The sequence below is a fragment of the Parasteatoda tepidariorum genome, chromosome 8 (genome assembly GCF_982258835.1).
Source record: "Parasteatoda tepidariorum strain Cologne lab strain chromosome 8, Ptep-v5.0, whole genome shotgun sequence".
Lineage (NCBI taxonomy): Eukaryota > Metazoa > Arthropoda > Arachnida > Araneae > Theridiidae > Parasteatoda > Parasteatoda tepidariorum.
Genome location: NC_141762.1, coordinates 69,664,741 through 69,681,425, shown reverse-complemented (window position 1 = coordinate 69,681,425; position 16,685 = coordinate 69,664,741). Strand labels below are relative to the sequence as shown.

Here is a 16,685-nt window from a genome sequence, read left to right as displayed (position 1 = left end):
CTGAACAGATGACTACATTCGACAATTGTTTTACATTCTAAGATACCTGAATAAAAATAACATCAGTGTATCCTTATTGATGCCTAAAGAAAAACAAAAATATGAACATAGTTCACTGTTTTATGCCATTTTGAAAAAGAAATTGTACACTATAATACTGAAATTCCTTCCATCTAAATTGTTATAAACATTTCAAGAAAAATTATCTACTATTGAACGTATATTGAGTATTAACAATTTAACTCTTTGACGATCAAATAAAATATGACATGCCATTTTTTGTCTCATGACAACATCGAATTCTCAATACTCTCGAATTAGCGACTTATATTTAATGCAAATGCCATAAAATAGTCATATCTTTTTAATTAATGTTTAAATCTGAATTAAAACGGGCCCTGGGCATTTTTAATTTACCAAAATTACTCAGTGCGGTTAAACAAGGCTTTCTCCATGACCAATAATGATTTATATTTCAAAGGACTCTACGGAAATACTTATGACTGCTCTGTTTCAATTTAAGAACACTCCATACCATGGCGAAAATTCCTTCATTTACATTAGTAATTTAAAATTTTAGCTATAGAAAACACATAGACGGGCTAAACAAACACTAAAATTTGAAATATCATTTGTTATTATTTTCTTTTTTTAAAAGTTTGAAATTGCAAATAAAGTATGTCAGAATTAAACCTCTTCATAACAGGTAATTATGTCATAACTTGATTACAATCTGACAAATAAAAAAAATAATATCTGAAACATCATTTAATTCTTGGTAAAACAGAACTCATTTTATCTCTAGTTTAAATTTAATGTTACGAATGGAGTTAAAAGAGAATTTACCGTAAATGGTATTTCTTCCCTTGGTATGATGCTCCCTAATTAATTAATTAAAACGCGTTTTGTAAAGTAGCTTTTGACTCAGTGACCTTTCACAATAATAAGACTCCTGAAAAATGCTTCTGCAAACAATAATATACAATGGTACAATTTGGATGAATCATGATTCCAAAATGGTGCGTTTTTTAATTTCTCTTCTTTTGTTTTGCAATCGATAAACTTTAGCACAGTTTATAATCAATCAAAGGTCCATCTCTTCCGCTTCAAGATATTTCACCTCTAAGGCATTGATTCGACAGCTCCTCATTAATAAATGACAGGCCATTGAGACAAAATATTGTAGTGTCTCCAACAGGTAATGGAGATATGTTTTTGCTTTTCCAAATCCGAACCCTCCCCGAAGTAAAGAACGAATAAAAAAAACAAGGTCGTTTGGTTCTTCTTTTACAAAAGATCGTCATTGATGTGTGCCGCGGGTGATGTTCATTTATGCAAATTATTGATTTCAAACATAGAAGAGCGGGAGACTTTGGCGACAACATTCACATATGAAACCTGTCATTGTGAACTGGCGAAAAATATATGACCATATTTTCTGTCTTTTTTTCTTCGTGACAAATTATTTATTGCTTTTTCTTACGAAAGAGGTTGATAAAAGTTGTTAAAAATAAGGAAGGCATGTTTGAAGAAAGGTATACATAAGTCAAAATAACTGATAGCAATCTTTATTTAATAAACACTTTTACGTCCTGTTTATGTACTATTAATATACTTTATCCGATAGTTATGAGATGTTAATTATAAATATAATGAGAGAAATACATAAATCATATCATCTAATTGTGTTTATAAATAATATTTTTGCGTCTTACTATTAAAGAACAATGTCTGGTAATTTTTGACATTCTTTGATAAATATCAACATTTATACACACTATTAGAGATTTAAGATTGCTGGAGCATAATATGGTGCCAATTTGATGGAACTTTAATGTAATGCTAATTTGAATTGCATTACCGTAATTCTTTAAATTAGCTTCATGATTGCTTAGTTTGAGTGATGGTTCAGTTTATCACTTCATTAAAGTTGTAGCAGAAATATGAGCACCTGGTGCCAATATTATGCCAATATATATGCTGATTCCATCTTTCAGAAAATGCATAAAAATTTTAGTTACTTGCTGTAAAATATTACTAAATACCATCATTTCTACACAAGCAAATGTTAATATTTATTGGAAATTTTATATAAAAAACATTCATATGCGCTAAAACTCAAATGCAACTTTATTTTTCTTTTATGTAGGAAAATATCGAAATTCACCATGATCAACATTGAAAAAAAAAAAAACATTTGTATGATGCTATGACTGAAATTCCTATGGCCCTATATTTCCCCTCGATATTATTTCTCCTTTGCACTGGAGAAGGTCGACATTCACCATCGTCGATGTTAAAAAAAATATTTTTATATCATTAAGACTAATAAAAAAAGGGCTAATATTAACTTGTTTAATGTTTGGCCAGAAATAAAAGGTACATGATGAAGGAAATACTCAGTATTCCAATTTAAACTTACTTCGCAAATTTTGAACTAAACAAATGAGGGATAATTTTATTTTAAAATATGTCATTTAATGTATTTAAAAAAAAACTTATCTTCAATATAGATAACTTCATTTAATTGTTTTCATACAGTAAAAATATTTTTAATATATATTTTTTTTTAAATTCTATCGTTCTAAGCTTATCATAGCTCCCACTACAAACATCTGGAAATTAATTTGAGGTTATTCTATTTCAGACACACCATTAGATTTGTCGCGTTCTCTGTTATTAAATTTAAAAAAAATTAACTTATCTTCAATATAGATAATTTCATTTAATTGTTTTCATACAGTAAAAATGTTTTTTTTTTATTTTTTTTTTAAATTCTATCGTTCTAAGCTTATCATAGCTCCCACTACAAACATCTAGAAATTAATTTGAGGTTATTCTATTTCAGACACACCATTAGATTTGTCGCGTTCTCTGTTATTAATTTTAAAAAAATTTACTTATCTTCAATATAGATAATTTCCTTTAATTGTTTTCATACAGTAAAAATGTTTTTTCATATTTTTTTTTTTCAAATTCTATCGTTCTAAGCTTATCATAGCTCCCACTACAAACATCTAGAAATTAATTTGAGGTTATTCGATTTCAGACACACCATTAGATTTGTCGCGTTCTCTGTTATCGTCTCGAGTACCAGTGATGACCCTTGATGTCCCTCAACCAACGAGGACATTAATGACACCTCCCTCCGAACCAGAAGAAAGGAGATCCGTATCAAGTGATGGTTTATCACCCAGTGACGAAGTAAGGATATTTTGAATATGACATATGTGTAGTTTTCAGCGTCAGTTCTGATAATTGTAAATTATTTGATTTTGCTTTTACATCAACTGTTAAAAAATTCAGCATACACCATTTCTTTGTTATTTATTTATTTAATTAATTTTTTTATTATGCATAAACCTACTTGAAACCTGAAAAATCATTGTTCGTCCAATAGAACGTGTCACTTCACAAAGAATTAGAAAAGTACACAAGATGTAGTTCACGAAAAAAAAATACTGGTAAAATTACCATACTGTGTGGTAATCACATTCCTTCTTTAAAAAAAAAAAAAAAAAATTCTGATTAAAAAAAACAAAATATAAGATATTTAAACCATTAATATTGGAATTTTTCCGTTCACATGACTTTCTGAAAATTCTGGTTTTCAAAATTATAGTTGTTATTACCCAGCATCTAGAAAAAAAAAATACAAAACTGAAAAGTAATTTCGACCGAATAAATCGTTTCTATTTCATGCAAGCATCATGATCAAATTACCAAAGTTTACCACATTTGCCTAACATTAGCTCATAATAAAAAAAAACATATTTTTTTTGTTAATATTTACTTAAATCATTACCGAAGCACTTTCATGAAAATTATTGAGCTTTTTGCTGTTCCCCTAGAGCTGTAGGTAAATTTAATCATATTCTGGTAGTTTTGATCACATTTCCTTATCTCAGTGCAGTTTTAATACTTTGTTGCATAAGTTAATGAAATGTTTCATTCTGCATAAGCAGGAAGGAATTTATGATTTCTCCGAAAGCATGAAAATATGAAAATTGTTCGACATTTATTTGTTAAGAGGAATGCTTACTACAAGCTGTTTACAAATATTTGTAATCAAACTTGCACCGAAAAGAGAAGTAATGAACAAAATATTGCAGTAAAATATGAATTTTCTTTCAAAAATGATTTCCGTACAGGGCTGAATTCTGTAGCATTGTAAATGTTTGATATATTACACGCCATTATTATTTAATACATTTTTGCACGTTAGATTTTTTATAGATGATAATATAGCCATATATAGTTTATCATTTAGTATATGGTACATATACTAAAGATTCACAATAAAGTTTAAAACAAATTTATAATAGTGTATTAACGAGAAATAATTAAGGTCTTGCAAATAAAATAAAAAAGCTAAAGAAATGCAATTTGAACAAAAATATTGAAGAAAACAAAAAGTCAAAAAACACAATACAGAAAATAAAAATCTAAAGAAAAAAAAAAACGTCCATTACGTTTTGAATAATTATTTGATGTGTGATAAAATATTATTAATGTCATTCTGTTGTTTCCAATAAACTTTTTTTTAATTTATTTCCTAGTCTTTGAATAGTGAAATAAGGCCAACAATAGTAAAGAAAGGAAGAGAAAGAACATTACTGCCATGTGAAGTTTGCGGGAAAGCCTTTGATCGACCATCCCTTCTTAGGAGACATATGAGAACGCACACCGGTAATTCTTTTTCCTCTCTTTTCTAAGACTATTTTTAAACCTCAAGAAAATTCTTTGTGTATAGTTTTCTTTTTTAAAACCGAATTCCAATAAACGTAAATGGATTTTTTTTTGTTAAAGCTGGCCTTTTAAAAATGACTAAACTGCAAAAGTTTAAACTCAGATCTAATTTGGCTTTGAGCTTTCAGTCTATTGTTATATTTCAATCAGGATTTTTTTCTTTTTTTAAATGTAGAAAGACATTTTTCGTGCTTAATAAAAGAGTTGTTAATATTTCAGTTCAAATTATTATTAGACTTAAAGATTGTGTTTTAGAAGCAAAAAGTGACTTTTCATCGATACTTAATCCTAGATTTTTCTTTTTTAAATTTATTTACACACAATGAAAAGTGAAAATGACAAAATCTAATTGTAAGTATCTTTTATATTAAGTTAAAATTCTAGAAAATAAATGCAAAGTAAAATATCCTTTATAAGGCGAACTAGATCTTTCTAATTTTTTTTTTTTTTTTTTTTTTTTTTTGTTAATGCTTCTGGCACGCAGCAGATCCAAAAATGTTCATGAATCTTGAAATTTGTGTATTTTTAAGACTCATTTGAACTCTGTTCCACTAAATTTTTTAACGCCTCCCAGGCGGTGTGGTAGATAGAGCCTCCGCCTACCATACTTTGGACCATGGTGTTATTCTCAGAGCTATAGGCCGGAAGTTTAATCAGAGTGTACTTTCTTTATGTTCGAAAGTTACTTTTATGTAATGTCCCAGGGAGATTCAAAGACGGTATAATGTCCACGCGCAGTTAGGTAGTTACGGAGCTTACCATAGGCTAATTATTTGCTCTATCTATCTGCTTTTAAATTCAAATTTATAATAGTAAACTGAGAGCATGAGCTAGTATAGTCTCTAGATCATCATATCATCATTAAGGACCGATTTCCAACTGTTACCAACATAGTGCAATGCAACATAGTGCAATGCAACAAATGCAGTTTTTAAATTTTATATTTACATTTCGTTTCTTATTATTTTTAGGTGAAAAACCTCACGTATGTGATGTGTGTGGTAAAGGTTTCAGTACTTCTAGTTCACTTAATACACACAGAAGAATTCATTCCGGTGAAAAACCTCATCAATGCCATGTCTGTGGAAAACGGTTTACAGCAAGTTCTAACCTGTATTACCATAGAATGACACATAGTAAAGTAAGTACCATATGCATTAATAAAAAATCTATTTTCAATTTTTTTAAAAAAAGGAATTTAATCTTTTTTTATATGAAAAACCGAAACCTTCATTATTTACTTGAACTTTCAACGGGAGTTCAAATAATTGTAAACTGTAAAAAATTTCGAATCAAATTGCAGTATAAATTACCGATACTTTGGATGTATCATCCGTAAAATTTATTTTGCCTTAAAATCGTTTTATACCGTAAAATATTGTACGTAATTTTTACAGCAATATTTATTTAAATGGAGTGATGCATTGGTTTTATGGTAACTATTACTGTAAAAATTACAGTGTGTTAGATGTTTTGTTTTTGTTGAAATTTATTATTATTATTATTTTTTAAATATCCACTTTTTTTCATGGTAAAAGTACCTGCTCCCGGAGTGCTGATAAATTTTACCGTCATTTGATCCGGAATTTTTTATTGGTAGCCTTGTAAAATGGTTAGTTTAAAATTGAAAAAAAATATTGATGCTAATTTTAATGAAAGTCTCGCAAAATCGTATATTTGCTTACAAAAGTATGGGAGCATCTGAACTTACATAATCTGAATTGTATTATGTGAAATATAAAACTAATGATAGTAAATACAAAACATTTATATCAAATTACTTAATATTATATTCATTAATTATTATTATTCTTTTTTTTTTACAAAAAATTTATTCTTTCTTTAAATATACACTTAAAAGCATTAGTTTTTAATAGTGCCATAGTTCTAGATTAAGTTTATCTTTTGAGTCAAAAGTTTTTAGCCTATTTTTTTTTTAAATATCCACACAATAATTTTAAAATTTACTTCTAAAGAAATAACGCAAAATAATTCACATGAAGTTCTCACTGTTAATATTAAGTTAATTGCGAATCCCTAAATCTTAGAAAGTACAAGTTCAGAACATCAAAAATATACAACGGCAATTAAATGGTTGCTCAATATCATGTTTACTTGAAAAAATGTTAATTAAATTACTGGATTAAAAATAAGCAATGATACTAATCTCAACTCTGATCAAAATAAATACCGATTTCCACAACAAATTATCTGTAACGATACGGAAATAATTAAAAAGAAATATAGCAATTAAGTTCTTACAAGCTTACCACTGTCACATAGGGCATGGCATTATTTAGGTGAACCAAATGAGATAAATTACCTTTGAATTTGATAACTTAATAAACGTTCCGCTATTTTTAAATAAAACTGGTTTTTGAAAGTCAATTTTACCATATTTAAGAAGAAAATAGCGCAGTTTGAGCTATTTTAACACAGAAAATAAAAATAAAAAAAATACAAAGGTTCCACCCAATAACCTCTGGTAGTAATAAACAAGCTGATAAGTGAACTATTGATAAATGTGAGCTTACTAACCCTTTATCAGTTAGCCCGAGGTTAGACAATGACCCAAGCAGTTTAGAAGATTTTATTCTAATCAATTTTATCGTTTTACATTAGATAAAACGCCATAAGTCACTTGCGTTACTTGTTTAGACATTGACAGATCAAATGTGATTATGCACACTTTGAAATAATGCATTTATAATTGAAGCCTAAAATGATGTGCAATGCATATCAAATATTCCATTACTTCTTTGCAAATTTTGTAGGGTTTATTTCTTTGCGAAACTTACGACTAAAGTTGGTTTTGTTTGAGGTTTTATATGTCTTATATGAATTTTCAGTCTTGAACGATACGTTGTTTCTTTGAACAAAAATAAGCTATTATTAAATAAATCTTTATTTTTAGTCTCTCTCGGCAACTAATGTTTTTTTAAGTTTATCTCACCTTTATCTTCCATATTTCTTCAGCAACTTAACTTTTTATATTTCAAATCACTTTTTTTTCTTCTCCTTCACGTTTGGCATGTCTTGAAAATGAGTGCCTATTTTTGAGCGCTGGAAACATGTCAACTGTTGCTTCCAATCTGTATATTTCCGTAGCATATGAAATTTCATTACCTGATTCTGATAAGACAAAAAAAAAAAGATCAAACAGTACAAAAAATTAAACATTTTGCTATCAAAGATATCACATTAGGGTCAAATAAAGTTTACATCTTTTTATCATACTGGTTGGAATACATTTTAAAGGGATATAATATGTAGAATATCGCTGAAAAAATGATAAATATTAAACATTTTTTTATTTAATACTTAATTCCAAATAATTGTAAATTTCAACCTTAGATAGAAAACATATGCATCGAATATATTATTCACGATTGGAACTATATCACTTTTTAAAAATGATATTTTATGTAAACTAATCTAAATTTAAGTTTAAAAAAAAAAACTGCAAACACCGCAACATACAGAAAAAAATATGAGATTTTCCACAAAAACGTATTCTCTCAATCCCTTGTACTTAAACAGGAAACTTTAACGTTATAGAATTAAATCAATTCTTTCAAAAAATCTAGGAAACTGATCTATATTTTACAGACAAATGATATAAACTATTTGAATCTCTAAGGTATATTTATTACCATCCAGATGTCTTATAACTAAAAATATAAGCCTTAATATATAACCTTAAATATCCTTAAATATATAAGCATTATTTAAGGACCCTGATTTTCAAATTTCGTAGGATGAAAATAAAGCTATTTCAAATAATGAAAGAAAATTTAAACTTAATGATTGACTAACGAATAAAAATAAAAGTAAGAATAAATATTCAAAGAAAACTCATTTCAATTAAAAGCCGCGACCAACTGATAATATAATTTTTTTTTTAAATAGTTCCACAAAATTTGCACAAAATATTTAAAATATTATTTCTAATTTTTATGAATTGAGTTTCCGGTCGTTAAGTGACATTTTTTCCTAACCTAACATAAGAGAATAAACTCTAGCGATGACAACAGAATACATCACTTTAATAGTTCAATCCATACATTTCTTCTTTTTATTGCCTAAGTATGCTTTGGAATATAAAAGAGGAGAATTCATTGTGTCAACGCAATTGAAATATTTATAGGTACAGCGTTTTTGATCATTTAATGTTCAACATAACTTATTTACTGAAATAAAATCATTTGACCACACAGAAGCAAAAAATGTGTATTCGGAATAATATTTGCTGACAAATGCGTCATCTACAATTCAATGAAGAACTGAACACGCGTAATTTATAAGTCCATGAATACAAAGTATGTGTTGTTAAACTTAGGTCTTAATGTTTTTTTTTTCTCTGTCATTAATCAATAGGTTTATTTTGAGCCAGGGGATTTCTTACACTGTAAACAACTTCAGATCAGATTAAGGTATTAAATACCGGCACTGTGGGTACTTCATCCATAAAACCCACTTTACTGTAAAATCCGTTTTAACCATAAAATATTATACCGTATTTTTACAGTAATATTTATTTAATTCGAGTACTTCAGTGATTTTTACGGTAACTGTTATTGTAAAAATTGCGGTACATCAGAATTTTTGACCTGTGACATGTTCCCGTAAAAATGGATTTTACGGTAAATACCGACACCCCGAATTCCGGTACTTTTTACCGTAATTTGATCCCGGATTTTTTGCAATGTTCTTAATATTAATTATTTATGTAATTTATATAAAATCTTTCATAGTATGTTTTCGGAAGAAAAAAAATATGCATTTTTCCGTACATTAAATAAAACAAAATAAAGCATTTGAAATACAAATTTCTGAAAAAACATTTATAAACATAATCTAATAATATTATGAGAATATTTAAAAATTGAAGTACATTTTTTATTTTGAAAACATTTAAAATCTAAATCTACATGAAATTGAGATTTATTTTAGACTTTTTTCGAATCGCTCCTATCTATTAGAAAAGTTGACAAGTTTTCTGCATTAGAGTGATGTTAGAAAAGTTTATTATCTAAAACTAACGCCAATGAACTTTGGAAATTTTTAAAAAGCTGAGAATCTAAGATAAGTAAATATTTGCTTTGACCCCAAGTTGTCTGAAAACGGATTCTAGAAAAGTTGTCTAACAATGTATATTTAATATATTCCGCCATTAATTTCCGTAAACTTTCTATCTATTTTAATCTGTATGCTTTCGAATGATCTTGGAACGAATATTAAATTATTTATACTATATGCGATTCCCACGCAAATATGTATCGTAATTATCGAAAAAAGAAAGCAAGCATCATTAACGAAAAATCATTAATCAAAATTATGCTGTTTTCTTTAACTTAAAGGGAAAAAATAATAAATAACCGAATTATTACTGTTTTAATGTAATATGAACGCAGTTATTCTGTATCATATTTTAGAAAAACCAGTAATTGCTTCATTTTTTGTATATTTAATTTAAAGTATCATTAACTTACATAATGTTCACAGCATACATCAGTAACATAAGGTTTACAGCATACATCAGTAAAAACAGCCTTGATATTTAATCAGTTTTCTACCTTATTTTTAATAAGATATTACAACTAATCAAATCGAATTTTTATCCGATATTTTTATAATTTTATTTTTAAATATATAATAGAAAGCATAGTATGAGCTTAACAAATTTTTTAAGCCTGTTAAAATCACACTATGCATTGACGACTAAGCTGAAATTCTGATTATAGTTCATATCAAAATAATTTTTTCGAAGTTCATTCTGAAAAGATGTCTGCATCGTTTGCAGATACCATTAAATATCGAAAGAAAGAAGATTTTTCTTTCACCGTCTCTGGTTTAGTTTTTCTTACGATAAATCTCACCTATCGCGCAAAAATGAGTTAAATGTTGCAACCTCAAGTTGCGATCTGTACCCTGTGACCCTTCCATGACCTCATTAAGCTGCAATTAGTACCTGATTTCAATAACTTCTGCTCCTCTTTTCCTTTTTTTTCCTACTCGCAACCACCTCCTATTTCCGGCATTTAATGATTTAAGACTTGCAACCACGGCAAACTTCTGAAGAAAAGGGTTTGGTAGCTTTTAAATTTGTTTTTGATGCAACTGAGCTTTGTGCTACCAAATTATCTTCGCTCATTTGCATAGCCCTTGGAACGTTGACTCAAAAACCCATTTACATCACATATAATTCATTTGTATTTAAAAATATTAATTGCATTTAATGCAAGAAATGTCTGAAGCATAGTTCATTTTAAATATGAAGCATATTTTTTTATTTAGTAGAAAGTAATTACGTATTTCTTCTTCAGCTCGTTTACTTCAAATATTTACCTTTTTTCCCCTTTGAATAAGCTTTAGTTTGAATAATATTTCAAATCGACATTGTTTTATTTAAAACAAAAAAAAACGCTTGTGATTGGTTGTTTGACTAAATCGAAGTATTAAATAAATATTATTTGCAAATTAAATTATCATTTTTTAATTTGAATCATTATTTTCAAATATGAATAGTATTTAAAACCACAAATGTATGAAACAGTTTATTTTAAATATGAAGTATAGTTTATTTTAGATATGACGCATATTTTTTTACTTAGTAGAAAGTAATTACGTATTTCTTCCTCAGCACGTTTACTTCAGATATTTACCTTTTTTTTTTCCTTCGAATAAGCTTTAGTTTGAAGAATGTTTCAAATCGATATTGTTTTATTTAAAACAAAAATAAAGTGTGTGATTACTTATTTGACTAAATCGAAATATTAAATAAACATTATTTGCAAATTGAATTATCATTTATTAATTTGAATCATTCTTTGCAAATTGAATTATCATTTTTTAATTTGAATCATTCTTTGCAAATATGAATAGTATTTAAAGCAACAAATGTATGAAGCATAGTTTATTTTAAACACTTGATAGAAAGTAATTATACATTTCTTCATCAGTCAATGGCCATCTTCTTCAGATATTTACGGTTTTTTCTTGAAAAAGCTTTAGTTGGAAGAATATTTCAAATTGATATTGTTTTACTTAAAAACAATAAAAAAGTGTATGATTACTTATTTGACTAAATCGAAATATTAATTAAAGGTTTTAAAGTTAAATCATTCGATTTCAGAGCAACATTTAGAGATAATGCGTTAACAATAATTAAAAACCTTGCTAAAAATAAAATCTGTAAATAAGTAAACCAGGAACTATAAAATCTCATTTAAGGTTATTATATTGACAAGCAATAAAAATGTTCTACTGCTATATAAACTTTTTTTTATGTTATATAAACTTAATGAATGAAACAATCATAATTTTGAAAATTTAAAATTACCAAAATTCAAGTGATGTAACTTTTTCTTTGTTTAACTAGAAGGTGGCAAAGTATTCTCGAATCTTTTAAATCGAAACTTATTTTAAAAAGTTTTTAACAAAATAAGAAAGCAAATCTCTCAACTTACATACTCTACAGAATGACCAGCAATATCATAGCTTCATAATTAAATTAGAAATAGTTAATAAGTTAATATAATAGTTAAGTATAAACCATGAATGAGAAATGTCTTGCACTATATGCAAGGATACTTTACTAATTCTTATCTTAAAATTTATTCAAGAATTTTGGTTCGGTTTCATTCACAAGATTTAATAATTCTGAAACATTGCTTTTACTTTTTTTGAAGTATAAACTCAAAGATGTGCGCTTTGATAGCGTGTAAAGTCTCCATGTTCTGAAATCTTTGCAATTAGGACAACGAGTCACGTAACATATCACTGTATGGGCCCCAATAGTCTTCTTAATGGCACACAAGTTACGCAAACATTTCCGGCTGAAGACATGTTTCGATTCTAAACTGTTGACTGAAACTTCCATTTTCATTCATCCTTCCGCCGGAAATAGGAAATTTAAATAAGTCAGCATGGATTCATATAAGTTTGATTAAAAAATTAAAAATTCAACATCCTAAAATTTTCCTAAAATCTATTATTTTCCAGTTTACAGCACCTAATAACGCATTAAAAAATAAAATTTGGCCAACACATGACTCTGAAGAGAAACAATTTAAAATATGCGAAGTATTTTTAAAAAAAGCATTTAAATTTTTTTAAAAATAGTACTCATTTTTAAGAACTATTCATCTGTTTTTGACTCAGTTTAGTATTGTCACTCTATGAGGAAAAATTGTACTAGCCCAAATTCGATTCACGTCTTCAGCATTCGAATTTTTTTTTTCAGATCCCATATTATGTTTTCGTATATAATGTTCTTAGTGGTAGACAAAGCATTAGTTTGGAATAAGTTTTATTTACAATTTGCACATCATATTTGGTTGCACCTTATTTTTGCCCACTGTTCTTTATTATCTATATTTTTAGCAAGAATAAGTCTTAGGAATTCCAACTTTCCTTTGTCCCTAATGTTCATGATGGATCAAAGGGTATACCCTTAAAATATCCTAAGGGTACGGTTAAAATATCGCAAACGATTTTGGATTAAAGCAAACTATTTCGGATTCAAATAGACGATCGATTTTTCTTCGATAACAAATGTTAGTTTTTAGATCAATTTTATAAATTCAGTCTATGAGAAAGAAACTCATTTGCTTCTTTATCCAATACTATGTTTATTGCTCTACATGGTACACATGTCATGGAATCCCTAATCAAAATCTTTAACTTCCAAGCAGTATCAAAGGCTATAAGCCCCAGCCAAAACCACAAAATAGGTCTCGAGACTTTACAGTATTTTTTCTTCTCTTAAGACTTTATAGAAACTTCTCTATACCAAACTCTACCTTATTCCCCTTCAGAAAGTAGTTTTTCTTCATTCGTTTTACAAAAGTAATGCATTTAGTTTTGTTATTTTTATAAAATAAAATTAAGGAAGGCTACAGAGGTACTTACTTTAAATAATCAACCTCATATTTCCTAGACCATCCAAGTTGCGTTATTTAAAATTTTAATCAACCGAAAGTATCAATTTTACATTAATTCGAAAACAAAAGTTAAAAACTTCAAACATAAAGAAAACGGGGTTGAAATTCTTAATTAAACCACAGAGTTTATGAGGAATGTGAGCTTATCCAACCTGATGCTCAACTCCTCGAGCATGGTAACACATCCAGCTCATCAAAACGTAGTGGGAAATAAATCATTAATTGTTAAACGGATCCTTCAGGCTATTTACTCAAATTATGAATTCATGCATGTTCATGATTTAAACTTTACGACCACAGGAACTTAATCCACCGTCTACTGGTAATAAAACATCAATTTTATAGTACATCAAAAATCATTTATACTCAAAGTCTAGGAAACTTATTAACTACTACATTAAACGGTACCCTCATCATTGAGAAAACAACTCCCAGGAGAAGGGCCATATCGTTTTCTATTTAATCACATTGTAATTCCTGCAGCAGAGGCCCGCACCAATTTGCTTGAATAAAGGTAGGGCCGTTTCAGAAGTGCTGACGTTCTTAAAATACAACCGATCCCTTTTACCATAATGCGCGGGTGCGTAGCAAATAAATTACAGCCAAAACCAACATTAAAGTCGTTTCCGACGATGGGTAGTGTTGAAGTAAAGCGCCGTTCGTAAAAGAAGGCGTGTTTATGTTTCTTTTCTCATATGCAAACAGTTTTGCTTGTAGGGCTATTAAGAATGGAGCGGATAATTTGAAAAACTGTTAGGCACGATGAGGTAATATTCATTTAAATGGTTAAACTTATGGTAAAAACTGAAATGCTTTTTGGAGCTATAAAAAGTTTTAGGGTCTACAGAAAAAGTTAGTGTGCACTTAGAAAAAAGATGAAATAGCTAAAATGAAAAAAAAAAATCATGATTAATTATTTAAAACAAAGCTCATGAGAAAAATAAATTAGTCACTTTCTGTTAAAATATTATTCCTGCATGATGTTTAATAGAAAAGGAAATATTTCGATTGCTGTTTTAAATGCCGAAAATTTTAATTATCGTAGAATAATTTATAATAAAATTTTTATCTAATAATTTTGAAATATTTTTTATATGATTCTTAATAGATAATTAAATTTAATCTTGTTTAATAATGTAATAGATCAATAGTTCAAATAGATATTTATATTTAATAAATATTTGATTTTAATAGATTTTAAAAATTTTATTTTATTTGCTAAATTTTTTACGCATTTGGAAACTTTGAAAAATTAAAATTGCTTATTTAAGTAACATAAGGCAATTAAAATTATAAAAAGTCAATTAGTTCATTTGACAAAATCAATAGAGAATCATTATCAGTTATCAGTTTTTTGTCTGACTCAATTATTTGATAAATGACATTTACTAAATTTAAATAATATACTTCGTTTAAAGCTAATTTCATTAACTTAAGCATTGCTATAGATAAGTAAAACTAAGGAAAAGTTTAACCATATCATATGTTTTAATTATGATTCGTCAAATGAAACCAAAAAAAAAAGCTAAAACTTTATGAAAATAAATATTTTATAAGCATTACGTTTTTGAAAGAGGTAAATTGTCTTCTAGCTCTCAATTTTAAAACGTACCAAAACACGGTCTCAATTACCGCTATTGCAATCAATTGTAAATTATATTAAACTGGAAAGCAATTTCTACCATAAAAAATTAAAACAGAATTTTCCAGTATTTAAACACTGAAAAACAGCAGGAAAAAGTATAAACTACCATTTGAAAGAAAAAAACAATAGCATACAGCTTTGTAAAATAAATCAAGAATGAGAAATTGATGCAGTTATACAATAATGTACAACTTCCGGTTACAATACACTTCTGTAAAAACACTTAACTACCTTCAATGTATGGCATGCAAAACAATGAAATCAAGGACAGCTAAGAGAAAACAGGATAATAAAAAAAACAAATAACATAGGATAACATAAAATATAACTACTGTCTTCATAATAAGCATCAAGATAAGGTCTGCAGCTTGAAAAAAGGAGGGGTCGTGTATATTGAGCAACCTGGACCATCTGCCTTTGGACCAATTTACCGATTGTTAAGTCGGCCAAAACTGGAATCGATTGAAAGTTCCAAATGACCAATTGCAGCGGTGGCAGGTGAATATGTCCACAGAACTACCGGTATTGAGGGATACCCAGCTTCATCAGATCGTCCCTCAGTTATACGTGGTACGTATTTACACGCACCTTTACCTGTATGAGAAGAAAAGTGGTAGTTAAAAGTTGGGAACGTATACTGTAATTTCCGCTTCGGTAAAAAAAGAGATTTCAGCTGCTTTCTTGCCTCAGTCTTCGATTCGCCTGAGGCTTCTTTGGAGATATTGCAGGTGGTTTAATAGAAATAATATTACTAGAAAGCATGGTAAACCGTTGAAAGTCTGAAACCAACGCAAATCTGGAAGCCACGTGTATTGTAATGAATAAAAAAGTTTAACGACCCATACGTTGTCTTCTGTAGCTTCAGTCATATTTTATGCAGCATCACCTGCCGCGAAAATTTCAATAAAGTTGCTTAATTAAGGATGAAGTCTAAAAGCAATATTCTTTTATGTTTTAAAATGACGGAGAGAATAGCAATCCGTGAGCCGTAGGTTATTCGATGCCGTATTATTGAACATCATTCATGTATTTTATAAAAAAATTAATTTTATTATTTTGTGTACGCAGCAGTATTATTTTGTGTCTTATTTTATTTTTGCACTACTTCTGCCTTACTCTATTTACTGGATAATCTCTTAAAATTATTTTTTTAAAACGTAAAACAAATTTCAAGAAATTAGGTTTAGTTTATAGAAAATAAATGTACTTGAATAGTAATTTGGTAACTTAAAATAGGTATTGGTGTTATTTAAATAAATGTCATAAGGCTATTTTAGTAACAAAAAAGTTATTAATTAGTGACTTTTTTTAATAAAAAAAAGTTGTTTTTTAGGTTAAAAATTTAC

The 16,685-nt window shown here is 28.0% G+C and overlaps 1 protein-coding gene across 1 annotated transcript in view; it reads left to right on the top strand.

The window, feature by feature from the left end:
• Positions 1–16,685, top strand: part of LOC147806270 (uncharacterized) — a 91,493-nt gene that overhangs the window by 35,734 nt on the left and 39,074 nt on the right. The window contains exons 3-5 of the mRNA XM_087169079.1: positions 3,050–3,204; positions 4,560–4,689; positions 5,721–5,890. Coding sequence (XP_087025205.1) covers positions 3,050–3,204; positions 4,560–4,689; positions 5,721–5,890 — 455 coding nt within the window. The remainder of the gene's footprint in view (positions 1–3,049; positions 3,205–4,559; positions 4,690–5,720; positions 5,891–16,685) is intronic.